Genomic DNA, 26,909 nt, shown 5'->3' with positions numbered 1-26,909 from the left:
ACAGCAGGAAGGGGACTGGTGTGTCACGGGAGTCAAGTAGATTCAGGACACAGATAAGAAAGGAGGTAGTCTAGGTAAAAAGGAAACTATTTACCAGAGTCAAATACCCTATTTTTACTATTTTTTTTCTAGGGTATTAAAATATTTGGAAAACAGTATCAATTGTAATAGTGTAGCATTTATGTCACAGCAGCTCTAGAAACTTGATTCCAGACAGCTGGTTTGGTTTTGTCAAGGACGCAAAACAAACAGTGCAGGACTCTTCGTTTCTTGTACCAAAACAATCTTGCTACACAAATTTTGCAATGACGTTGAAATACTCGACTGTAGTATTCCCTGTATGCAGGGAAACAAGAGTGCTTCAGTTCCCTAAACTTTCTAACACATTTGAAATGACAACCTCTGCTTCTGGTATAAAACCTGTAGCACTCAGGAGACTGAAAAAGAATGTGTCAGACTGGCTTGTACGTCCTATTATAGACTGATGGACATTACCAAGATCAAGCATGGGAGTTGAACTACAGGTGAGGAAAAGGGGGAACCCAGTAGAAGGTATCGCTAACGCTGCAGTGAGTTAGTTCTTCCGCTTGGGAAAACTGCGTAATTCAGCTTTGAGGAGAATAAAGGAGTACACGCTTCTGCAAACAAGGTGAGAAGTTCCGGTGTCATAGCTCCACTGTGTTTAGTACTGTATGCCAGTCCTGTTCTCCTTAACCCTCTTATTTTACATTGTCTACTAGGATACGTCACTCAGTCATGAAGTAACCTTAAAATATCACAATTAAGCCAATACAGTTTTCCATTGTTTTACTGAAACTGAAAAAGTAGTTCTGTACCAAAATGTACACAATTTATTAATGATACAAAATGTTAATTCTGCAAGACAGAATGTCAGTTAAATCCACCAAATTGAACACTGAACCACCATTTATTGCCAGAACAGTGTTACTTTAAATAAGATCACTGAATGAACATAGAAACAAAGTAGTTGCAACTTTTCTTAAATAAAATGGTAGCTATTAGCAACAATACTGCAGGAAGATAAACATTCATGATATTTACCTGCTATCATAACACATCTAGCATGTAGTATGTCTTCATGCTTGCACATTAGCTTTATGAGCTCATTACAATGATATTAATGTGTTGAAGTACTACAAAACAACCCATCATGATTTATATAAAATTTGCACATTAGAAGAGCACCTCTGCCAGTCACCCCTTCAGGAATGCCACTGCATTCCTGCAAAAAACCCAGTCCAATCCACTGATTCACCCCCCCCGCACCCCACCCCAAACCAAACAAAAAAATAAAACATCATCAAGCATATTAACAATTTTCCTCCTGTGATTAACTAGGCAGGGCAGTTTAGCAATATTCCCACAGGTGAATCAAACCAGAATACACCTGGGTTTTCTGTATTACATTAAGAACACCTGAGACTGCTTCACTGGTCCAAGTACAGTATTTTAATACAAAAACTGCTTGTTGCACTAACATGTCATTTCACTGAATTCCCTTAATTAGTACTTTTCATTGAAAAAGGATAAGATTTCTTCTTAAAATAAATACCCCCCCTCAAAAAGAAAAGTCTAAAAGGAATTAAAACATAAAACCCTCTAGTGATAAAGGACAGTGTGATAACCATCTGGTAAAATGAAAATTTTATCTCAGCTTAAGCACTGGATACACAACTATTCCTGGGGAATAAGTGTAACACACTTAAAATAAAAAAGTAATAATTAGAAATACACAAACACACTGTACCTTAAGAGACTTCTTTTAAAAGAAGTGTAAACATCTGTTCTTGACTCCTGTTGTTTGAATGCACTCCTAACAAAAAAAAGTTTGAGAAACTGCATTTGCTTAAATACCTGTCTGACACATAACTGGTTTTGAGTTACCAGTTTCAAAATCTGTTTTTTCTACCTGAAAAAGAATAATCACAAAACAGCTGATCAGTACAGACTATATTTAACAGTTCAGAACTGTATAGGTCACAAGCCTTCTGGAAAGGAATAATGTAAATTGTGGAGTTAAAACATTGAATGCTGCTTAGCTGAAGTAGCAGCAAATTATGTACTATATACAGACAGAGGTTTCTGTAAAACTAATATGATTCAATAAAATTGTCTTATAGCCTATTATAGCCTAAGACCTAAGGTTTATGTGTGAACAAAATTAAAATTGGGAGTTCCTGGAAAGTCATTAGGCTTGCCACCACTTTAAAAAACAGGCTTGTCTAACCATAAAATAAAGATGGCAAGGACTAGTGCATCCAAGCCAAGTTTACACCAACATTTTTTTTTTTTATTTTTTTTTTTGTAAATGTACAAAGTACATCACATCACTTTTCAGCTTTGTAGTTACCAGGAGCTTACTAATCAAAATAATCTCAACCTGTAAAAACATAAGACTGACCCTTTAGAAAATGATGTGTAAGAGTAAGAATTCCAAAGGCATCTGACAGGACTTCTTTCATGAAGTCATCTCTAACCACTGAAGAAGGTCAAAGGCGTAAGTAGTCTCACAGAAGTCTGTTGATCTCTCAGTTTATCTTATACAGACATCATTGAGTTGAAGGTGATTTTCATTCTAAACTTCACAGATCCTGGGTTTTTTTCCCCTGTGCACCTGCTCAGTTACTAGAACAATTCTCCATTTCAAAGCCATTTTAGTAGTCAGGCCACCTTCTTAGCACAGGTTCCTTGAAGATCTTGTAGGTTTATTTTTGACCTAATAAAAACAGTAAGACAAGTACATTAGATAGTTAAAATGTTACACTTATATGTTGCAATTACTCATGTAATTATTACTGAATCTCAGGTACTTGGGGGAAGGGCAAAATAGCAGAGAAGGACAAGAAATTTTCCATTTCTGACCTGTTGTGGATCATGTGGCTTTTGACTAGATGCCCAGCTGCAAGCGCTGCCATTAGTGATAATTCCCCTGCCATCACTGTAGCACAAACAATTTTAGCAAGCTGACGGGCATTTTCACCAGGGTTATCTTGGCTTGCACCTTGAACCCCTAACATCTGGAGAGAAAATTATGCGATATTATGCTATGAAATCTAAGTAAATTTATGCTAAATTTAGTATTTAGTCTTTCTAAATTATATCCAATCAAGTAGCTTTAAGTCTCTTTAATATTAAACATCTTAAGCTTTACAAACTAGATACATGAAAACAATGCACTAGATAATTCTAAAATTTTCATGTAAAATCCACCAAGTTTCAAGAGGCCCCATTCCCACAACATTACTCGGACACAATATACACAACATGAAAACAAGCTTTGATTTAAGAAGTTAAGTTGGTTTAAACCTCCTGATTTATACCTGCAAACAGGCCTGCTGTGGGAGCAAGTTGGTGCCACCGCCAACAGTTCCTATTTCTATAGAAGGCATTGTGCAGCTGATGTACAGGTCTTCGTTGGTGGAACCAGTTCGCTCCATCAAAGTGATGCAATTGGAGCTGCCCACATTCTGCGCAGCATCCTTCAGATCAGGAGGGAAAAACAAAACAAAACCAAAACACTCAACTACGTGTTTGGTTAAGAATTACTGAGCTAAAGAAAACTTGATTTGGTGTAAAACAAACCTACCTGACCACAGGCAATGTAGATAGCTGTCACAATGTTTGCTGCATGTGCGTTGTAGCCACCTATGCTACCAGCCATCGCAGAACCCACCAAATTTTTGTTTATATTGACTTCAACTATATCTTCTGTAGTTGTCTTCAATACCTAGACAAAGTGATATACTTTTACTACACCATTTCTTATGCAGGAGTAGAAATACTCTACTTATGGTTAATAAGCCCTCACCCTTTGTTTGCTTCCATACAGAATTTGACTCAATTTTGTCCTAGATACCTACTTCTATTTTTGCTCAAAAGAAGCCCTTTCAGATGCAGGCTGCATTGTACAAGTAACAATGGAGAAGTCAGTGCAAGCGGTTTGGACTTGCATAGGCCTTTAAGAAAAGCTCACCAGCTACCTTCTCCATTTCAAATTCTCATTTATCTTCAGAATGAAACAAACAAAACCAACATGGCAGAAATATCCCATTAATTCACCTTGACTTGACAGCAACATTCATCCCAAGTTGCTCCAGACACTAAACCCTCCCCAGTTTTGCTCTGCCTAAGAATACAGAGCTAAACTGAAGAGTTCAAACAAAAAACCACTGTGCTACATTGGTAAATAAACACTGTACACAGTAGTATCAAATGAAGTGGCACATTTATACTATACTGACTGTATTTTGAAACCTTCAGGTAAGAGATTTACACTGAATTTAGTATAAAAATAATCAAAGAGCACAAAGAGTGCTGTGAGGAAAATTTAAGATATTCCAGTGTAGCAGGAATAGCAACTGATGACAGAGATCCACCCAAAGTCTACAACACTGACAAAAATATTAAGTTTCAGTATTAGAGTTCAGTGTAAGTAAGTAAATGTAGTGATGTACATGGTTGGGGGTTGGGGAAAAAAAAAACCAAATTTACCTACAAACTATCCATGCCCATTACCAAAGGATTGGCTCCCCATTACCACTCTGGAATGAAATCTTGGGGTTATAACAGATATTGCCACTGAATCAGCTGTAAAAATGCCAACAATTTGAAAATTAGGAAACTACTAGGAAGCAAATCCAAAAGACATAAATTATGTCCACGTATAAATCCAGCCTGGACACACACTTTGAATACTGTGTCCAATCCATACCCAGAACTTTAAAACTGAAGATCTAGAGATAAGGATGTTCAAAGACATGCTAGCACAGTCTTTTTACTCGTTCCTCACAGAGAAACTAGGACTTTTCAGTCTGAATATGAGAATAGCTGGGAAGGTGGAAAGGCTGTGTTAGAGCTAAAAAATGTTGAGTGGTAGAGTGAAGAAAAAGTCTTAAGTATCTCTTCCAGTATAAAACTAGGGCATCATCAACTGGAATCAACAAGAAGGAGGAGGTAGTTCTCACACAAGGTGTAGCTGCACTGTGGAATTCTGCCTGGAATACTAGTGCTAAAAGTTTACATAGTTTCACAAAAGGGACTGGACAAATTACTGGGGGAAAACAAACAAACAAACAAAAAAATCCGTCAAATACGAAAGCACCAATTCAGAAAATCTTGGAACAAGTTGATGGAAGACTATGCTGAGTATGGTATAGTAAACTCCTCCCTGGGTGTTGTCTCTCATGGCCAGTGGGGGTGACCAGGTAACACACAATGGATTTGGTCTGACACACACAGCCAGTCTTCTGAGCTCAGGTGGAAGAGAATTTAAGAAAGCTCTTACTACATAGGACAAGTTTGCCAGGGGCTAGGACTGGCACTGCTTATAAAGGTTACCCTCCATCATGCAAGACACTAAGGCAGCTTTGGAACTAAGTGAAGCACCTGATTATCTGTTTTCCTTGTAGTAGGAGGCATATAAACCTTGAAGAGAATACCTGGTTTGTGCAAGAGACAACGAATGTGTGAAATGATCAAAATGACTGGGTTTAATGACAGGCAAAACACGTGTAAAAACCTGTCAAACTGTGGCATAATTTTTCAAAGCTAAGACGTGAAAATCCCAATGCCTTCAACTAGATATGCATCATTAAATACATGCACATTATGTCAGAAGAGACAATGAAAGGAAGAAATATCTACTGTCTCAGGAAAAATGGCTTATCCTACAGAAGCATTTGAAAATACATGTAGGAAGTATCCTTAGCTGGAAAACAACTTACAGTTAATATTTATGATGTAAGATAGGTATCAGTTTTGTAAAAAGTATGCATTTTTATAAACAAGTAAAAGAAAGCAGACACTTACTTCTCTAACAACCTTGGCTGGAATGACTGCTTCACAGACAACAGACTTCCCTCTTCCTTCTATCCAGTTTATAGCAGCAGGTTTTTTGTCTGTACAATAGTTACCACTAATAGCTATAACCTGGAGATTAGGAAACTCTTCATTCAACCTTGCCAGTGCTTTTTCAGTACCCTGTTAGAAGAGGAACAGATAAAAAGCTAGTATATCATCATGGTTGCAAAACAAGCTAGTCAAGGACAGTGGAACAGCAAGATTAGATTGTATCTCATCAGATCATCAGTTACAGCTGAAGAAAAGAACATCATTTCAGGAAGGAACCTGGAACAGGAGAAGAATACCCAATTATCACTATCTTTTTCTAACCACTTTGGAAGTTATATGGGCAGTAATTGATTCTTCCCAGCAAATATGGACCTTCTGGACAGATTCTAGGTGCATGGGCATATGGTTACCATACTGAAGATACAATATGAACCAAATCAAACACTACAGGCATGAAATTAATTCATTTTGGATGTAGTGAAAAGATCTTCTCTACACTAGGAAATTAGACAAAAGGTCTTCTATATTTAATACCTGTCTATGACGAGACCCATTTATGTAATGGTTCTGGTAGAATTAAATTTTATATAGAGCAGGCAATCAGTATTAATCTCAAACAACACAAGGCATCCCCCCAGTCTATGGGTCATGTCTCAGGTTCTTCCACATTTGCATAAAAGAGAAAGCAAACAAACAAACCTAGAGAACACCCCTCTGTTGCCATTCACCAGATTCCTAATCCTTTCTTTACAAGGAAGTGATAAACACACTAACAGATTAATTACTGCTGGATAAAATCTTTGGCCCAAAGCAACATAGCAACCAGCTTAACTTCCACATTATCAAGAATACTTTCTTTAAATAATAATAATAAAAAAAAACCAAACCCAGAGTTAACTTTTTCTTTCATCTTTCTAATCCTAGTCTTGTTTACAATTGACAAGGTCAAACACATTTATTATTTTATAGCACTGCAAACAGCACTATGTCTTATCTTTCTGTCTTCACATGTAGCCTACCAATGTGTGCCTACCTGACAACTTATTTATTTTTAAAAGAAATACACATTTATTAAAAAGACTTAAAGGGACCGATCCTTACTTTTGAAATCATATTCATTCCCATTGCATCCCCTGTTCCAGACTGAAAACGGATATAAAGGTTACGACCAGCCAAACTGATGAGAAGTTTTTGTAGGCGGGCAAACCTGCAAGAAAATTTAACTCTTGCTTACAATCCTCAAGGCAAAACATTAAATTAGTTTTAAGTGGCAAAATGACAGTAAATCATTGCAGATAGTGCTGTTAACTACACTGTGTTCCTCCTCCCTCAGTGCAGTAAAAAAACCGTCAGCTACCATGCACATAGTTCTCTTGAGTATATACTTTCAAAATGTTCATTGTAAAAGTATTCACTGCCTTCTTATGTTTTCTACCCCTGGACTACATGATATAAAATATCCTGAAGTCCTAACATAAATTTAATTAATTTGTATTCCTTAAAACATCTGACTATGAGGTATAAACTAAAAATGAGGCCTTTGGAAATTCTTGTCAGTTTTACAGCAAGGCAAAACCCGTGGTATATTCAACAACAGTGCAAGCTCCATGAGTCAAAGAAAAACCAGGAAATACTGCATTTAAAACAGCAGCATGAGTTGATTCTGGCCAAAATACACATATGTCCTTGGCTGACACTTGTAAGATTGCTAAGAAACAAAACTGATAAGGAAATCTCTCTCTGAATCTTCCTAAAGAAATAAGGTAATCATAAGTCTTAGAAAAAACTCTAGGGCTTGAAATAGACTTAATACTGTTTTACATTTTTTAAATAGACTTAATAATGTTTTATATTTTTTAGCATTTCAGTTCTAGCATTAGTTTATCCTGTATTCTCTGGAAGCTCAAAAATTAATTACTAACATTAGTAATATCATCTGAAAGGCTAGATTCCAAACTTTGAATTACTTTTTGCAAGGTAACTACTAAAAATCCAAATAAGCTTTCACGTTTATTTTTAAATGCTTAGACAAAATAAATAATGTGTTAAGTATTACGCAATGCGAATGTATTTGTTGCTAAGATACAGTTGTTTACCACTTATCATTGGAAAATGTTTATTACTAGCCTTGGCACATAGCCAGGATGACTTTTGTTCTTAGATTCACACTGCATGGGATAGCCAAAACGCGTATGTAATTTCCTGTATTGCAGTATGCAAAAAACCCAAACCAAAACAAAACCCACCCCAAACACTTGGGACTTTTCTATCACCCATAGAAGTCTTATGTCAGGAAATAAGGCTGGAATAGCCATTGTACTAACCGACTTGTGCTGTCAAAAGCTTCCTTCATTATTTTAAAGCCTTCAGGGCTTTCAAGCCAAACTTTCACTTCTGCAGCCTGGCAAGCAGTAGGCAGCCTTACAACAGGTCCTCGAGTCATCCCATCTGCCAGAATGCGGCTACTCGCTCCTCCACCAAGCTAAAAACCAAAGCAGAAGGGAAATAACATGATTACTGAAAGTGAACTTTAGTTTCTAGGAAGTCAAAACCATGCATTTATCAGCCCAAATATGTTTTATAACATAGAAACTTTTTCAAGCTAGTCAAACAATACTCACACATATTGCTCTACATCCTCTGTTTGTGCTTGCTACAAGACATCCTTCTGTTGTTGCCATCGGCACCTGAAACTCTTTGTTATCCAAAAATAGTGGTCCTGCTACGCCTACAGGAATAGGCATGTATCCAATCACATTTTCACAGCAAGCTCCCATAACCTTACAGAAATAATACAAAAGGTATCATTAAGGTTACACTACAGTGGTATGGTACAGCATGTTACATACTATGCCTTTGACTGCAATAAGGTATCTTGGCAAAAAACCCACAACCCTACCCATAAAGCAACTAACTCCCACCTCAAAAAGTTAAGAGCTATAGCAATCAACAGCTAATACTGTTCAAGTCTAATATTTGGCAGACATACTGAAACTTAGTAAGTCTTAAACACTATTAAAAAAAACCCTAATACTGTTAAATGATTTTTAAATAAACTTCCATTTTAACTTGAGCTCAAGGTAACGGTATCATTCAGCTGAACTCAGACTCAGTATTAGTAGAATTCTGCACTTCTGAGATAAGGCAGCTGCATACTTTAGTAGGAAATATTTTTTGGGTAAGCTACAAAACTTACCCACCTCCCTAGGTTTAAAAACATCAAGAGCAATAAAAGGTAGTGCCTTCTGTTTGTCTTTTTTTTTTTTTTCCTTCTACATCAGTTTTGACCGAGCTCATTGTTAATTCATATACATCACTTCAACCATGTATATCACATATTTGGGAAGTGGTTTTACAGTGACTTTTGCTTGTCTGCCTTTTACTTACCAAAGAATAATTATAATTCCTATAAGGAAGATATTGCAAAGATGAAGGTTCAGGGAGTTTCTTAGATAACATCTGCCTGCGAATGGACACACCTCGCTCCTGAGTTTCCATCAGGGTTTCCAGTTTGTATGCAGGAATGTGCTTAGCATTAACTAAGCTGATAACCTCAGCATCAGTAAGAAATTTTGCTCCTTTCTGAAAATGTAAAGGGTGGGGAGAGAAAGTATATATTCTCTTGGTGAAAATCCTTTTTAATGTTTCCAAATTAAAAAGAGTAACAAATTTACTTTGACATTATCAGAGTACATCTAAAGGACCCAACTGCCAATGTCAAGTTTTATAGTAGGCCAGGATATGATCAAAACCTTTCTACTCAGATACCCACTTATACACGTACATGATGAAGCTTCAATAACTTGGTGTGTCATGAATGATGAAGCTGCTTCCTCCTCCCCCCAGCCCTGACTGACTGGAGGAGAAATGGCTTACAAAAGGGTTTTGTTTTAGTTGTGACCCACCACCCAAGTTATTAAAGCCATATAATTTTCTGAAGAATGACATTACAATCAATAGGATCATTTAAAGGCTGGAAAATGAACTGCAAGGATTCTTAAATCAGATGTTGCAGTAGAGGTTAAACCTCCCCCCCCCCCCGCCAAGATATTTTTCCATACCTCTGCATTTCCAAGTATACGAACACATTCCTCAATAGAACGTGGTTCGGTAGGTATCTCAATTTCTTCCACTTTTCCATTAAGAAATGAAGAAGTTTCCACAGGGTTGCAACTGCCAACTACAAATGTAGCCTTGGTTGATGACTCTGGCAATACAGGTTTTATGACTTTGGCTGTATAAAGACAATTAAAGTGAATTTTGGTTTACAAAATTCTTAAGTTTTGATTCCAAATACAACACACTAAACACAGATTTCACTTTGTTCCAAATATTCAGGAATAAGTTTAGACTTTAAAATGCTAAAAATTACCCTTTCCATCTTTGGGAACTACAGCTTCTTCTACTGCATTAGATTTCTGATTGTTTTTCACAAGTCCAGATTGCTTCCTGCAACAGTTCTCAGGGACCTTTTTCTGGACCATCACTGGAGATGTTATGGGATTCTTCAGTGAGAGTGTGGATTCAGTCTCTGCTTGCTCAAAGAAAATATATTTGACAGCAAGGAGAAGGGCTAATCCAAGAGTGATTACTTGTTCAATATCCATACTGGCCATTCTAAAACAGATGAATCAAAAAGTAAATACATGGTATATACAATTTGTTGTTTATAACAGCATTCTGACATCCCTTTGCTTTAGAAAGGATAATAGTTTCATTGTAATTTATACAGTTACAGAAATTCCATTCAAAAGACATTTTCTACCAAGACATTCAAGTATGCTAGGTTAGGGTAGAGAAATCATTCCTTGTATTATTAACAATGTCAGAATTTTCAGATGTCATTAAATATTTACTAAGTCTTGGCTAAAAAGCAGTCTCAGTAAGAGAAATTACTGTAAAACACTCACTAACAGCTACATCAAATTGATTTAACACCTATCTCCCAACTACAAAGTAGAAAGTTCGAATTATCATCCTCTACCAATAATGACTACTAAGATGCAAGCTGAACTGCTAAAAGGGGGGAAAAAAACCCTAAACCAGACAGTTTTGAGTTTTCAGAAGTAATATGGAACAACAGGTGTCACTAACTTCAGTTGAGCTGAAGAAAAAGCAATAGTGACATGGCTTTTGCACTTTTTGCACTTGTGTGTGAATGGTCAGAAGCTCTGTATAAATAATTACTCCAGTGCAGTCAGAAAATTTATTTTCCAGTGTGCTCTAAAAGGTGTCAGTGCCATTGGGAAAAGGTAGTGTTTTGATGCATACAGGACAGCTGGCTCCTGATCATGTTCTTGATTACTGCAAGGAGATTGGACAAACAGCATAATATTGAAATATTCCTTATGAAATGTCATCTCTGGTTCCAAGAAATCCTATATTGGTCAGATCTGCAAGTTTACAAAGTGTTGTATCCTAGGACCGTAGCTTGGCAGCACTGGAGAATACACCCTAATCAAGGAAACACACTTCTCTTCTGTGAAGTTGCCTACCGAGAAAGGTAGAATTGCCATAATGAAACATTAGGTTCAATTCTCTTTGGTGCATTCTCATCCAATCCCACTGAATTTTCTACAGTACTGTTTTGAGCAGCTGGTTCCGCTATCCAACGACTGTGGGCGTGAACAAGAACTAAACCCAGCGACTGTATTAAAAACACAAAACAACATAAAAAATATTAGTTTTTCAACGGTAACTAGGCATCTAACCTCCTAAGATTAAACATTTTCTTTTTTTGTTTGGTTGGGTTTTGGGGGTTCTTTTTGTTTCCCATGCCTCAAGTCTAAAGCTAAAGGCTGATTTTCCACACCTCTCATCAACACCCTTTTTGTCCTACCGTAACACTCATAGCCTTGAACCTGTCCCACCACACCCTTCCTCTTGCTCAAGTAATAAGCCAAGGAAGCTGAGGGTACTGTAGGGGTAACAGGGAGGGAATTAGTACACATGAGAAAGCCCTGAGTGTTTGGCACTGGAATGGCACATGCAGGAAGACTTTCGGGTGTAGATACAGGGATGTTATTAAAAATTACCATGGTAAACTAGACTAATGGGATGCAGAATACAACTGTCTAGAAAACAAAAGCTTTATTTATTGCACCAGGACACCTTACTGATTTCATAACCACAGGTGAAAAAGAGCCACAAACCATAATCATTTTGACCCTCTGTGTTACAGGATTTGGTTTATTTTCTTCTTCTTCCAGAACACGAGCAAAATGGCTAAGCTGCCATATAGGGCGCCCTTCACGACTCTCTCGAGAAAGCTGCAAAAGTAACAAAATTTAAAATAGGTCCTATTTAGTACATATTAGAAGAACCAACAAGTGAGCTTCAACATTGTATTTTTATTTGATCATTAAGAAATTGCCACCAAAAGAGTTAGCCTACAGTCTACAGTTTAGCCAACATTAAGACTTTAAATAGTGAAAAACCCTGGACAGCCGGTGATTTACAATCTAATTCATTTACTCTGCTTTAGATCAGAACTCATACTGAGTGTGATTCATTTACAGTGGCATTAACAAGTTACTGTTACTAGCTCAGCCACTGTAACTCTTTTTGCGCATTCCCTCTGTTCACTTTGAAAGGAAGAGGTATTGGGTTTGTGTGGCAAGGTTTTGGTAACAGGGAGGCTACAGGGGTGGCTTCTGTGAGAAGCTCCCAGAAGCTTCCCCTACATCCAACAGAGACAGTTCCAGCCGGCTCCAAGATGGACCCGCCGCCGGCCAAGGCTGAGCCCATCAGCAACAGTGGTATCGCCTCTGTGATACCATATTTAAGATAGGGGGGAAAAAGGAAAACTGAAAACTTCAGCCACAGAAGAGAGGAGTGAGAACATGCAAGAGAAACAACCCTGCAGACACCCAGGTCAGTGAAGAAGGAAGGGGAGGAGGTGCTCCACGCGCCAGAGCAGAGATTCCCCTGCAGCCCATGGTGAAGACCATGCTGAGGCAGACTGTCCCCCTGCAGCCCACAGAGGTCCATGGTGGAGCAGATATCCACCTGCAGCCCATGGAGGACCCCATGCCAGAGCAGGTGGGTGCCCAAAGGAGGCTGTGACCCCGTGGGAAAGCCCACACTGGAGCAGTCTCTTCCTGAAGCACTGCATCCTGTGGAATGGACCCATGCTGGAGCAGTTCCTGAAGAACTACAGCCTATGGGAAGGACTCACGTCAGAGAAGTTCGTGGAGAACTGTCTCCCATGGGAGGGACCCCACGCTGGAGCAGGGGACAAGTGAGGAGTCCTCCCCCTGAGGAGGAAAGAGCAGCAGGGACAACGTGTGGCAAACTGACCACAACCCTGTCCCCCTGTGCTACTGCGGGGGAGGAGGTAGAGAAAATCGGGAGTGAAATTGACCCCAGGAAGAAGAAAGGAGTGGGAGAAGGTGTTTTAGGATTTGGTTTTATTTCTCATTATCCTTCTCTGGTTTGATTGGTAATAAATTAAACTAATTTCCCCAAGTCTAGTCTGTTTTGCCCATGACAGTAATTAGGGAGTGATCTCGGTGTCCTTTTCTCAACTCACCAGCCTTTCATTGTATTTTCTCTCCCATGTCCAGCTGAGGAAGGGATGGATAGAGCTGCTTTGGTGGGCACCTGGCGTCCAGCCAAGGTCGCCCCACCACAGAAGACAAACATGCTGGCACATAACTCCATGACGAAATGTATAGCCTACAGTAAGCACAGGGTCTGAATACTAAGCTTGATGTTGTCTTGAAGTTGGTCTTACCTCTAATACCAAGGAGACACAAGCTGGAAAGAAGGTCATGAAGACAAAGTAGTTGGCAAGAACAGACATACAGCCAAAGCAGCACATAATTTCAAGTTGTCGTACACCTACATAAAAAAAGAATTTTTACATTTGAATGTGCAATGGGCTTTCTATGTACTTGAAGAAGTGTTGCAGAAGTAAGAAAGAAACCATTAAACTGACACTGCAGATTATAGAGGCAACTGTCTGGATTAATGAAAAACAAGCATGTTAAGCCCTAGTCATTGTGTATTATCTTATTCTAAGCACAGTATGTATTTATGGTATTTACAGAAAAATTTTAAAGTATAATTCTAAATAAATACAAATAATTACAGTTCATCAAGATTTTAAAGCTTCATACTGGAAGCCTGAAAATCCTCACTTATCTAAGCAAAGAACAATTAGCTGGCATTATGTATTGAAATCCCTTCTGAAATACAGCCAATTAAGTGTTCAGGCAATAAGAAACAGTATATACCCCACCTACGCTTTCACAAGCCTGGTATCCAGAAAAAGTCAATTGGCCATGTTGCACATGCATTACAGAACTGCCTTAGTAAAGATAAAAGAGCTAACAGTATAAATCGTTAAAAATAAAATTAGCTATATGCTACACCAAAATGAGGGCTTTTTTCCTAGATGTAAAGAGGAAAATAGCTTATTAATACACAATACCCTGAAAAGGTCCAAAACAATTTGAAAAACAAGCACAAATGCTTTGAAAGATGCCTTTAAGGTATGCAAAATAGTTTAAAAAAACCCCACACATAAAAAGCAACAGACAAAAACAAATGCAAACAAAAACCCACTTTAGTCCTACCTATGGAACTTTTATTTATTTTACAAAGAAATTAGTTATTTACACGTAAAAATCCTTCACTTACTACATTTAACTGTTTTCCTTTCACGGAAAGACAACTGCTACTGCACACAGAACTGATGAAGACCAAAAGATGGGATGGGGAAAAAACAATAAAGGATTGCTTATTTTTAATTGAACTAGAGTAACTTTCCTCGCCTGGAGTAATTTTTAGAGATACTAATTTTTTGCAAGAATACAAAATAGGTGTGCATGTAATGAAAGTGTAACTCATTTTTAAGAATCTTCAATAGAAAATTTTAGCAGCTACTTTAAGATGTTAACAGGAATGATGGGAGTGATAGAAGGTCTTCATTTTATAAAAGTAGCTGCACAGAAGTCCATTTCTACTGCACAACGCTCAAGGAAAGCTGTCATCTGTATATCAAACTTCTCTGCAACATGTGCATATTATTCATATCTGCAGGAAACTAGTGATATAGGCTCATTAGGAAGGTAAATAAATAGCTAACTAAATAGATTAAGTCACTCCAATCTCATGGGCAACACCTATTACTTGAAACTCTCAATATCCCAATGTCTTTGAAATAGTCTTTTTTAACTGGAAAGATTTAGACTCTTAGACTGTATCGCTCACCTGACATAGTACCAACACCGATTACAAGACACTCCACAAGTGCATCCAGTGTAAATGTAGGGCCTAAAATTGCCATTCCACGTGAAATATTCTCTCTTACTTCATCCTAAAAAAAAAAAATTCTGTACATTAACATAAAGACAAAATTCAAATTAAGGGAGTACACATAACATGATTAGTACATGATTAGTAAATTGAGTAGTATTATGGTGATAAGGCCTTATAAAACACACATCGAAAATGAACAATTATCAGAGAACACATTCTTTAATTGCTTTATCTCCCCTAAGTTATTACACTTCGACAGTCTTTATTTACACAATAGTATTTAATTTTGATTAATTTCTCTACCCTTGGCTCATCAGTATTGTAAGCTCCTACAACACTGATGGGCACAGACTTTAATTAAAGTACGTTCAGAGGAACAGGACTTCTACACTTTAAGACATAAAATAGAAGCCACTTATGTCACGGCATTTCAAAAGTTCTTGTGAACACATATCTGTCCCCTAACTTTTATTATTTTTTTATTTTATTATTTTTTATTTTTTTTATTCTGTCTAGACTCACCTGACAGAAAAGAGGACATAAAAGACAATAAAACTTTCCCCTGGAGGGAGAGGGATTTCTTCCAGAAGCCAGGCATGGCAAACTCTAGAGGGTCTGCCGCGGTTTTTTTGTTGGTGGTGGTTTTAGGGGGAGCGGGAGAGAAGCTATAGGGGAAACCTATCTGTGAAATACGTTCTCTGAAATGAATAAAAAATTCTGTATTCTCAATTATTATAAAATAATACACAACATACTATAATAATATTTTGTATGCAGCGAATGTGCAATATACTCTAATATACAATATAATATACAATATTTTTGTCACAATTAGTATGCTCAGTTACCATGTACAGTATTTTGTAGGTATAAATTAATTTCACTAAACATACTTTTATTTCAGAACTTAGAATATTAGGAAAAAACCATTACAATGTATGACAAGCAAGATGTCCTGTCAATCCTTCCTGTTGTGCTGTTAACTGCATTAGAGCATGAGTATTTCTGTCTACACATATGCTATGTTTGTTCTGCTAAGATTTGGTCTAGAAATATGCTTTTGCCAGCATCAGCATTGTAACATTAGATATTTCTTTATATACTGTTCCTGAGCCCCAGAAATTAATTTTTTCCATTAATAACTCTTCTAGGGAAGACTTTGGTCTAGGAACTCTAACCTCCTTAACAGAGCTATAAACATTGCTGGTTTAAAGTTCTTAACCTATGAAGTACTCGTACATACAATTAACTTAGCTCACATGATTATGCACACTAATTTTACAGTGTTATTATTCACTTGAAGACTGATCTGGACTGAAGACAACAGAACACAGAATCTGGATAAAATCTGATTCTTTTTATATATCACCAATATGGTATTCACTTGTATGTCGATTATTCACAGCATCATAGAATGGTTTGGCTGGCAAGGAACCTTATAGATCATCTAGTTCATCAAACCCCCTGCCATGGGAGAATGTTAATCTTTGAACATTAAACTCAAAGCTCCATTCCAAAAAAAAAAAAAAAAAAAAAAAAATCCAAGACCAAAAAACCAACCAACCAACAAAACCAAACCCCCCTGACCTGTGAGTTGGAACTGAGCGCAAATTTGGCTAATGCACTTGCTCTTGACAGATCAATCAGAAGCAGGAAGAATGGTAAAGCTTCACTGAAAAAAAGAGGCATATGTTAAAATTCAAGGTTTATGGCACAGGAAAAATAAATTCAAGCAAGAAATCCAGAATAACAGTTCATTACTTACTTTAAACCTGTCAGTTCTTTATCTAAGAAGTGAATTACCACTGTACTAAAAACAAAACTTGAGAAGATGGTAAAGAGGCCAGCAATACCTTTAAAAAAAAAAAAAATTGCAAATTTTTGTTTTATATATATTGGGAGGGGAAAAAAAGGAAAAAAGAAAAACTATACGTTTAGATCAATCCTGAAGCAAACAAATTACAATTCTCATTTCTCAGAGTGCATTAACAGCAGTTGAGATACAAACTGAAGTAGATGCTATTTTTATATAGATACTTAAATCTAAAATTTTTACTGCATTCAAAGTAAGACTCTAAGAAGTAAAAGCCATAAATATTCTCACTCATTATCAGCAAAAATTAAAACTGGCTTAAACAGCTCTGTATTTTTAAGTGTTTCACACAATAAACAATTATTTCAAGAATTACATTTCCAGTGTATATATAATCTTACACAATCTCTCTTTTAAAAAAATGGCACTTTGATCTACGCAGAACATTTATTCTGCTATCTAGCAAACAAAATAAGACTGTTCTGTACATAAGTATTAAAATTCTAATATTTATTACCTATTTATATTAAAAAAACAATTAAAATGCATACAGTAAATACAAAAATGAGATACCATACCTAAAATGTATTTTGAGCCAAGCTGCCTTAGGTTCTGAAACTGGAAATATATATAAAGGATTGCTATACAGCGTGTGATTGTCAGGATGATGATGTCACTGCTCAGAACATCCTGTTTGAAATACAAAATTATTTAGTTAGCTTTTACATTCAGTAGTAACTTGTTAAGTTTCAGCAATAAAAAAATCCATTGTGAAGCTGCACTAAAAATGAAGTTTCAGAACAAGTATCACTGCCAGTCTGTCTTAAAAAATTAAAATATTGCAAACAATATTAATATAAAATCCCTTTTCAGTAGATACTGTGCAACTGGAAGTAGATTTAATGAAAACCTTCTGTAGCACATATAGCTTTAATATCCACAATGGGAAAAGAAGGTAATAAAGAAGTTTCTGCACAGCTACTTTGCTCCTAATACATCATAACCTGATCTTATTCAACAGAAAACCCTGGATCTACTGATTAACAGTAAGTACTATAACATGAATTTAAATCCTTACTTCTTCAAGTTTGGGGCACTCATAATTCCAGCCACAGATCTTATCATTCCCAGTGAACATCTTCATGGACATCATACAGATAGTGAGAGTCACTGTTCCCACAATGACTTCCCATGGGTGAGAGGCTACAAAAAGGCCATGCATTCGAAAGAGTCTGGACAACATTTTTAAGACTGTTTTTTTACACTTAGCGAACCTGCAACAAAAGAATATTTCATATAAGTAGGTACAAGACTGAGGGGAAAAAAGAGCTCTATAAATTTCTGCAAGTCATCCCTCAGAAAAAAAAAACCCAAACAACAAACCAGCTAAGTAACAGAAAGTAAGGAAATTAATCTTCACCTTTCAACCTTCCATGTAAAACACATTTCTTTCTAATGTTCTGAAATATAATATGATCTGCTCCTGCCTTCTCAATCTTTTTTATTTTTTTAACACACATCTCCCTTGTTTCTTCAAGGTCTTACTAATAAGTCTCCACCACTCTCACAACATCTCTTAGTGTCTTCCTGTCACACAATTTTGATATGACTTTGACTCCAACTTCTTGTTTTGACCACCTATGTAAGCACTCTCTAAATTCTGTTACTTCTTTCTACTCACTCTTCCTGTCAAAAATATTGATTAACTTTATTTAAACTATATAAATTACCAACGAACCATTGTTGGTAACGCTCAAGTTCAGCAGCAGGAATTGCAATGTTAGCTTCCTCTGACTGTGTCTTCTCTACTTTCTGCTCAGTATTTTTCAGTGATTCAAGTTAATCACATTCAAAATAGTTCCTTCTTCATCTCAAGCATGAGTCCTTCTCACATATAGTATTCTGTGACAGTTCTCTGGTATGCATAGCTAATTACCAGGTTACTAATGTATTTCATCATCCCTTTTGCTTTCAACAGATAACTAACACTCAACAGAACTCCCACACCTCTCTTTCACATAACTGAGAACGTGGATGTTCTGTACTTCCTTCAGTTACAAAAAACACATCCTGGTCTATTTCCTCTGTGTTGTACCTTTAGACAAGTTCATCAAGGATGTTTACTTATGTTTTAGAGCATAGAAACAAAATGCTATAAAATTCTCCCTTAAAAAACATTAGTACTGGCACTTTGCTTTTCTCATTGCACAAAATCAACAGCTTATAAAACTGTGATGAATGTTAACTACATAACTATATCGTAAAGGTCAAAAGACGCTTAAATAGTAGCCTGGCTAACAGAGACAATCAGTAATTCAGTATTTACATGTACAAACCTAGCTCTGTAAAGATTTCCACAGAGGATTGAGGGCTCTAAACACTGTCTTTTCAAAGCAGATTAAAAAAATCCCTTCAGGTTGCCTTAAAAGTAACAATCCATCCGTCAGGCTTCTGGGAAGACAGTCTTTCTAGTATTACTTCTTTTGCTTGGACATCAAAAATGAAGCTGTCATTCAATGGAGAAAATAACAGACAAGGCAAAACTATGTGCTCAGTGTTCCTGAAGATACCAGAATCATCTTGGTTTCCTACCAATGCCAATCTCAATCACAGGAGCACCAACAGCACCATCATATTTTTCTTTATCCTTCTACAGCGAAGGTGTGGCAGGATTTTCGTAGCTCATGGAACCAAATGCTGAAAATCATTGAGAGGACTACCTTCCTTATAAACAAAGTATTGCATTTCCTGACAGAAAGCCTTTTTTTTTTTTTAAAAACAACAGAAAATGAAACCAACCAACCAACAAACCCCAAACACAAAACCCAACACAACAAAACCACTCCTTTTAAAGTCAACATTACCCTTTGGTTTTCCCTGTGTAATATAATCTACGTACTGTTTTGTAAATTCATGTTCTTGCAGAACTGTTCCAAAGTGTTACTGTAGTTTTTCCTCACAGAATGGAAGGCATCTTTTAATTAGGAAAACTAAAGTAAGACATAGCCAGAGGAATATCTTGGTACCAAAGATTTTGACACAACACAAAAAATACAGAAGGCATAGCAATGTCCTATGAAAATACAGATACTTTTGAACACCACACTGTTTCAGGAAAATCAGAATTAGTACTCACTACATGACTATACAGAATCCTACCAGTCGTAAAACTAGTAATACAACTCCTAAATTCTGACAGTTGGAATTATTATATAGGCAATTTACAAATTTTTAGTAGAGGTAGAAAGATTTCAAAAATCTCTCTTCAGACATTATTCTTCACATTTCTAAGCAAAACTTGTAAGTGTAAAATGGCTTCACTTAAATCAATTAGGCAAAACCACATTAATTTGATTATTAAAATAATTATCCATAACATCTATTATTAGACAATTTTTTACAATTAACTGCTGCTATGAAACACAGGATGCCTCACTGCTGATCTCGGGGTTAACTGAGTAGCAGTAGCTCCTAACCTAAAAGGATTCTTTAATGCTTTCATGTTTATTTAACCTGCCTGAAGTACATGAGGTTTTTTGCTATGCAGTTAACATTTTTAGAAAACATTGATGAAGACTGAGTGCGGTAAAAAAAATATTTCAATGCATATGATCAGCTCGTAGTTCTAATTCTGTTCAAAATATTTGTATAGCTAGCTACATTGACTCATAGCTTGAAATTAGCAAGACATAACATTAAATATAAAGCCAAAGTTTACCATTCGTATCATTTTGTTAAATTTCAAAATGGTGGTTCAAAAGGGATGCTTTATAAATCCTATCCATTTCCTGCTTGCCTTTGTTTTCAATCAAAAATTTCCAGGAGGCTCTTAAGTAAAGCAATCCCTTCTGGGAATCAGAACAAAATACAAATCAGAACTGCAGCCCCTTCAAAAACTTAACCAGCATGCAGAAAGCAAACTAGATTGGTTGTATGTAATGCTTTAGAGCATTCACCTGCAACGTAACCGTGTAATTATTCGCTTAAATACCTCAGGTTTGTCACACACCTCTCACTAACCTCACAGCAATCACCTGCAACACCAGCTATTAGATCAGCACAAATTTCCCATCTCTTGCCGGCTGACTCAGCAACAGCTACAGCACCATAAAGGAACCCAGTGGCAAAAACAGCTGAGCGAAAACCCGTGCAGAGCTCACCTGAAAAGCGCACGGCACCACGCAGACCCTGTCAAACTGCCAGGCAGCGTTTTCTGTTTTCAAAGCGGGAAGCCAGCCTCGCGCAGGCCCATCGCTGCAGCCCCTCAAGCCCCGCGCGGAAAGCGCGGGGCACGGCCCGCCAGCCCGGCCCGCAGCCCGCCGGCGGCCGGCACGGGGAAGGCCGACTTTCTCCCGGCGACCGCAGAGGCCCCGCGCGTTGCCGGGCGCAGCCGGCGAGAGCCGCGCAACGGCGGCGCGCCCAGGGCCGCGGGCAGGGCCGCGGGCGGCCGGCGGGCGGCCTTCCGCAGCCCCGCGCCCTCCGGCGTCAAGGCGGCACCGGGACAGCGGCTCTCACCTCCCCTGCCCGCCACCCAGGCGGCCGCCGCTCCACCACGGGCGGCGACGCTGCCCTCCCCCGCGCCGCCGTTATCCGCCCCGTCTCCGAGGAGCCACTCGGAGCCCGCAGCCGCAGCCCGTCCCCCGGCCACGGAGGACCCGTGCCGAAACGGCGGGCTGCCCGCACCGCGCCCGGCCGAAACGCGGCCTCCCCCGCCCTCTCCTGCCCCGCCGGCCCCCGCTCACCGCCCCGGCGCCGCACCGCCGCACACCGGCGACGCCCTCCTCCTTCCCGTCCCGCCGCGGACTGAGCCGGCCGCTCCTCTCCCAGCAAGGACACCCGGGGCGCGACACGCCAGGCGCCGCCGTCACCCGATCGCGCAGCCAATGGCGAGGGCCCGGCACGCCCAGCCCGCGGCGCGTCACTCGCTGCGTCGCCGGGGCAACCGCCCGGCGAACGCCGCACAGCTCGAGCCTCGATCAGGAGCGGGGAACACGCCATCTCGCCATGGGCTGCCCGCCAATGGGCCACCGCGCTCCCCTCGCCGTATTTCCTGATTGGGCGGCAGCACGCGGCTCATTTACATATGCTGATCGGCCGACAGGCTTGGCGCCGACAGCGCTGCCAGCAGCCACGACCCGCGCGGCAGGCTCCGGCCCCCGGGCCCCGGCCCCGGCCCCGGCCCCGGCCCCGGCCTCGGCCTCCCCCCCGCCCTGTCGGCAGGCTGTGCCGCGTCCTTCCGGGCAAGGCGAGCGGGCGGGACGCCCCTGGTAAGCACTTAAAAGTCGTGGTGCCTCTACGGCTAACGCTCTGCTTACCCACTGCCTGGATGCGCTTTACCAAGGCGTGAAGAAATGGCCTAATAATTCGCAGCTCTCCTGCTCGTGGAAAGCAGCGGTGCCCCCGACATTAAGAAAAAAACCGCGATAGATTTATATTTGTGGCGTTCTGCCAAAGAGGAAATACTAATTTTTGCTCGTGAAGCACGGGAGGCTCCTTCGTCTCTTTGGGTGCTGAGTCAGGTGCGACACGCTATCCCTGCTTGCAATACACGGCTCTGGTTGTGCATGGCCATTCTGTGTTTCTGGGTCTGAGCAATTGCGGGCTAACATGTTTAAATACAAACAAAATAGAATCCGCAAGGTTTTGCTGTGGATGAGATACACTCCGGCTTTTCCAAAATTGCATCTTACGTGTGCCATTTCACTTCCTAGCAGCTCCACGTGGTACCGTGCTGTGAAGCATTAATGTGATTCTCAAAAAATGATAGGCTGACGAAAGGGTTTCCTAAGAACTCCACCCAAAGTAGTTGTTGTCAGTGGCGAAATCAACCATGCCAGCTCAGTCTTTTCACGTGTAAATACGCTTTTCATTCTCATCTTCAGTGTGATGCTTATAAATCCTAAGAACCTACTACTGTGTATCCATCTGCCCTGCCAGCTTTTTTTCCTTAACACTCACGTTTTCTTGAGTATCTCACCTTTATTACCTGAAAAGAGTGAAGTAATACGAGCAACATTTCTGGAGTCATTTGATAATATGCACAGCAATTACTGTAATTTCATATGGGTATGACTAAGTCAAAGCGAAACAGCAATTTGTCCACAGTTGCTACACTTATGTATGATTGATCCATAAATTAAGATGACCCTTAGTATCTTGCTCTGTTTTCTACACTTTCTCCATATCAGTAAGTGATGACTATGATTTGGCAAGTATTAAAAATGCGAATTTTATCATCAAGGTCACTGGGAGCAGGAGTCACTATGATGATTTGGAATTTGCAGTCTGTGCAAGTAAATGACATCGCACTTTCTGCCATCAAGTTTCCTTATCTGTAGCTCTGGCGGTGGCCTGCCCGCAGCCCAGCTTCACGCCGACAGAGGCCACGGGAGCAGCGCTGTCCCCGCTGCTGCAGAGATGGAAGGCAAAGCTGAGGCAGATCAGGTCTGCCTGCGGAAAACGTTGCCATGATTAACAGATGATCGACGGGTTACGTACAAGAGTGCTACTGCAAATACTGTGAAAATATTGGCAACTAATAATTTGGTTATCTCAAACGCACCCCTAGTCTTGAACACATGAACATTCGTTGTGCTCAGGACAGCAGATGAAGTTAGCTGCTTAAATGTGGCCATGGCAGCGCACAGATTAGGAAAAGCGAGCAATTGTAGATTGCAGGTCGGCATGTTAAGTGCTTTGTGGCTCTGCTGAATGATGGGGACGACAGGGCCCGAACCAGGAGCCCAACACTAGTGAGGCAGCACGAACCCCTGCTGAAGGTGTGGGGATGGCATCGCCGCCCCAAGCAGGCCAAGGCCAGTCGTGCTGACGGAGACTCATCCCAGTTGCCCCGAAGGGAGAGCTGCCTTTAACTTCTACCCCCAGCCACTCCGATCTCAGCCGCGCTCGAGGGGCTGCGCTTGTTGAGGACGGGCTCTCTCCTCCCGCCCTGCCGCTCCCGAGCCCCCGCCCCGGCTGGCCGGTGCCACCCGAGGGGGTACGAGGGGCCGCCGCGCCCACGCCTCCACAAGATGGCCGCCACTGCCTCCGCTGAGGGGAGCCGCGCGGGGCGCTGGGGCGAGGGGCGGCCGCCGGCGGAGGGGAGTGCCGCGGAGAGGGGCAGCGGCGGCGGCGGCGCCATGGAGGAGCGGGGCGGCGGCGGGGACAGCGATAGCGACGAGACCGTCGTGGAGGGCTCTGGGACGGAGAGTGATGTGGAGGAGGAGTTCCTTTGGAGGAGGTGGGAACGCGGTGTGGCTCTGAGCTGCGCGTACCTGTGTGGCCGTGGCGGCGGGCTGAGGGCGGCGCTCTCGGGCCGCCCTGAGGAGAGGCGGGCTGCTGCCCCCGGTCTGGGCGGCTCTGGGTTTGATCTCAGGAAAACACCAGCCACACACAGGAGCCGTCACCTCCTGCATCTGGCATCCCGAAGTGCAAACTAGCTCTTCTCGATTATTTCATAGATGCGTATTTTTAGCTGGTTTTTTTTTTTTCCTCTATTCAGACCAGTTTTGTATGCCCTCAGACTCTGTAGTTCTCAGCTCTGCAAATGGCCCCATTTATTTTACATGTACCTTGTGGGCCTCTGAGTTTGTGCCTCTGGACCCTCCTGAACAACATTTTAATCAGTGGACGTGAAACATACAAGAACCCAACTCAGAAAAAATAAAGAAAACACTGTTAAGTACGATTGCTGCTGATGTTACTTCTCCACAACTTTAACTTGATACCATTTTCATGACATTATCTCCTGTATCCTTTAAGACGTCGCAAAGAATTGAAATTACCAAGCAGTTGCACTTTCTTGTACTGGCTTTGTGGCCCAGTATTACTTGGAAATATGTAAAGCGGTAATGTACCTCCCTATCTAAGATTTTCTATGCAGAGTGTAAGGGATATCCTCACAGTTAGGGGGTCCTTTACTGTTGGTGTTAATGTCAGAGGTGCGCTCGCCCAGTGTGCAGTTAGCAGTGTCCCAACAGTGGAGGTGCCCTCGGCTGCCCTCAACTGCCTTTTGAGTTTATAGGACTGAAAAGCAAGGATACAACTGTTTAACAGACTTTTTTTTTTTTTTTAATTTTGCAAAGGTTGCCTTTTCTTAGTAAGGACAAGGCTTTAACAACTGAAATAAGAATTAATGAAGGTAGGGCAGATTCTTTTTTCAGTCTGTGTTGGTTTTTTTGTATGAACTGTTGCTGTGGATGTTGCCTGAGTCCATGTTATTTAAGGTTAAGTGTTGCATGAAGTTCATTCTTATGAAGTGTATGTGCTCTCATCATATCCATAGTTTTAGCTCCTATTGTAGAAGAATGATCAACACATTTTTAATACTTGAAAAATAGATTTGCTCTTAATTTCTCCTTTCTTCCTGTGTACTATAACTGAGAATGCCTGGCTTGGTAAGTGTTTGAACTATATATAGGGATATCCTTTTTATTTAGATATGTGTACTGTGTTTGAGCAGAATAAAATAAATGGAATCTAAACACGTAATAGTCATAAAAATGGAATCTGTACACATAATAGTCATATGTAACTATAGTTGCATATAATATTTAAAAACAGCCCTTTCCTACTGTTAAGACATCCATTCTCTTTAAATTTAATTCGGGTAGCGATATTTAAGTGCGTTATTTTAAGTGTATTATCAAATTACTTTGAAACTAAATGTATGCACGCTCATTTAAAGCCTTAAAATCTTCCCTAATAACTCCCTTAGAGCAGGTTGCGAGAGCAAGCATGTTGTAGTTACATAATAGTTTTACTGGTACCTCCTTGGCATTTTTATATAATCGATTTGACTTGCATCCTGTATGTGTTATTCCAGCAATACAGAGACTGCCTAGTCTTTAATTGACACAGGGTGTTCTAAGTGTTCTTCCAGATTTTTTTTTGTTTGTCTTTTTGCCAATTTGAAGACTGGAGTGGACTGTAGTTTTTTATCAATGTACTCTGAGTTAATATAAATCTTACCTACAGCCCACTGAAATCTGCAGAAACTTCTCCTATGGCTGTGATTTCCTGATGCTGAACCTTTCATAGTTGGTCAGTAGTTTTGTCTGAGGAAGGAAGCATAATCCCATTTGGAATTTACCTGTGGTTATCCACTGGAATTAAAACCTGGCAACATTGAACATACATGGTTTAAGGCATGTTTATTTGACTCATTGTTCAGTTTGTAGAGTGGGGATTTGTCTGAGCATGGGGGGGGGGGGGGTCTCTGTAAATGTAATAGGTATGTAATAGATTATATTTTTAGCATTTTGCCTGCAGCATTTTATATTCAGTAGGTTGGAATTAATATTCATTATTCATGTGTTTGTGCATACTTGCATGGTAGCAATTTGGTGAAGAGATACATAACATAAAGATTAATTTGATGCGTATTTTATTAATGTCAGTAACAACATTTTAGTTTTGAAACTTAAGGGTCCAACCTTAAGGGTTTCTCTCTTTTTTTTCCAGAGAAAACTTCTTCCTTTGCATAGTCATTAAAGAAAGTATTCCATATAGGAGTACAAATATTTTTAGTCAGTTGGACCAGGCAGTTTACCAAAATTGCAGTTGTTAGTTTAAAAAATAAGAGGAAAGAGTTAATCTCCTATAGGAACTCAGGTAGGATTCCAGAACACTAAGTGAAATAAATTTCCCCCCCAGCTGGTTTTATTCATTTCTGACTTCTCCTATATTGTAGTTTCAAAATCTAGTTAGATAGACTGTTTAACAACTTAAGTGTCTTGCATATCAGAAGCTTTGATACATATACCTCAATTACTGAGTTATGTAGAAATTTATGGAGTTATGGCAAGTTATGTAGAAATTAAGGCAATCAAAACTTCCTTTAATTACTGTATTTTTCTTCTATGTTTTTTTTTTTTTCTAGGAGCTCCCTCTCCAGAAATCTGTTTTATACAGAAATTTTATGATCACACATATAGTCAGAAGGAAGAACAGATAAATCCAG

At 39.7% G+C, this 26,909-nt stretch overlaps 2 protein-coding genes across 7 annotated transcripts in view; one reads left to right on the top strand and one right to left on the bottom strand.

The window, feature by feature from the left end:
• Nucleotides 1-792: 792 nt before the first annotated feature.
• Nucleotides 793-21,820, bottom strand: HMGCR (3-hydroxy-3-methylglutaryl-CoA reductase). Of its 6 annotated transcripts, XM_041120829.1 has the most exons (21): nt 21,691-21,767; nt 19,285-19,454; nt 18,027-18,222; nt 17,527-17,638; nt 16,901-16,988; nt 16,723-16,807; nt 15,088-15,193; nt 13,607-13,713; nt 12,024-12,140; nt 11,367-11,518; nt 10,244-10,488; nt 9,933-10,105; nt 9,259-9,453; nt 8,493-8,651; nt 8,196-8,353; nt 6,973-7,078; nt 5,830-6,000; nt 3,608-3,748; nt 3,342-3,500; nt 2,884-3,038; nt 793-2,737 (listed from the first exon to the last, which is right to left on the bottom strand). In XM_041120829.1, the coding sequence occupies exons 3-21, from the start codon at nt 18,189-18,191 to the stop codon at nt 2,683-2,685; spliced, it is 2,649 nt and encodes an 882-aa protein (XP_040976763.1). In that variant the 5' UTR covers nt 18,192-18,222; nt 19,285-19,454; nt 21,691-21,767; the 3' UTR covers nt 793-2,682. The 6 variants fall into 6 exon arrangements, 5 of the variants coding, with proteins under 5 accessions (XP_040976763.1, XP_029860660.1, XP_029860658.1 ...); XR_005931559.1 differs by lacking the exons at nt 19,285-19,454; nt 21,691-21,767 and having other exon boundaries at nt 793-1,834; nt 2,423-2,737; XM_030004800.2 differs by lacking the exon at nt 19,285-19,454 and having other exon boundaries at nt 21,707-21,820.
• Nucleotides 21,821-24,062: 2,242 nt separating this feature from the next.
• ANKRD31 (ankyrin repeat domain 31) overlaps nt 24,063-26,909 on the top strand; it is a 79,680-nt gene continuing 76,833 nt past the window's right edge. The window contains exons 1-3 of the mRNA XM_041120831.1: nt 24,063-24,188; nt 25,033-25,088; nt 26,829-26,908. Coding sequence (XP_040976765.1) covers nt 24,088-24,188; nt 25,033-25,088; nt 26,829-26,908 — 237 coding nt within the window. The 5' untranslated portion in view covers nt 24,063-24,087. The remainder of the gene's footprint in view (nt 24,189-25,032; nt 25,089-26,828; nt 26,909) is intronic.

The sequence above is a fragment of the Aquila chrysaetos genome, chromosome Z (assembly GCF_900496995.4).
Source record: "Aquila chrysaetos chrysaetos chromosome Z, bAquChr1.4, whole genome shotgun sequence".
NCBI lineage: Eukaryota > Metazoa > Chordata > Aves > Accipitriformes > Accipitridae > Aquila > Aquila chrysaetos.
The sequence above is the reverse complement of the archived record's forward strand: the minus strand, read 5'-3'. Positions and strand labels throughout refer to the sequence as shown.

Excerpts from the sequence above, each read along its gene's own strand:
- HMGCR (XM_030004800.2), bottom strand. The coding sequence starts at position 18,191 with ATGTTGTCCAGACTCTTTCGAATGCATGGCCTTTTTGTAGCCTCTCAC. Across the intron at positions 10,489-11,366 it reads TGGCAATTCTACCTTTCTCG|AATGGCCAGTATGGATATTG; the intron begins GTAGGCAACTTC and ends CATCTGTTTTAG. Across the intron at positions 6,001-6,972 it reads GAATGAATATGATTTCAAAA|GGTACTGAAAAAGCACTGGC; the intron begins GTAAGGATCGGT and ends CTCTTCTAACAG.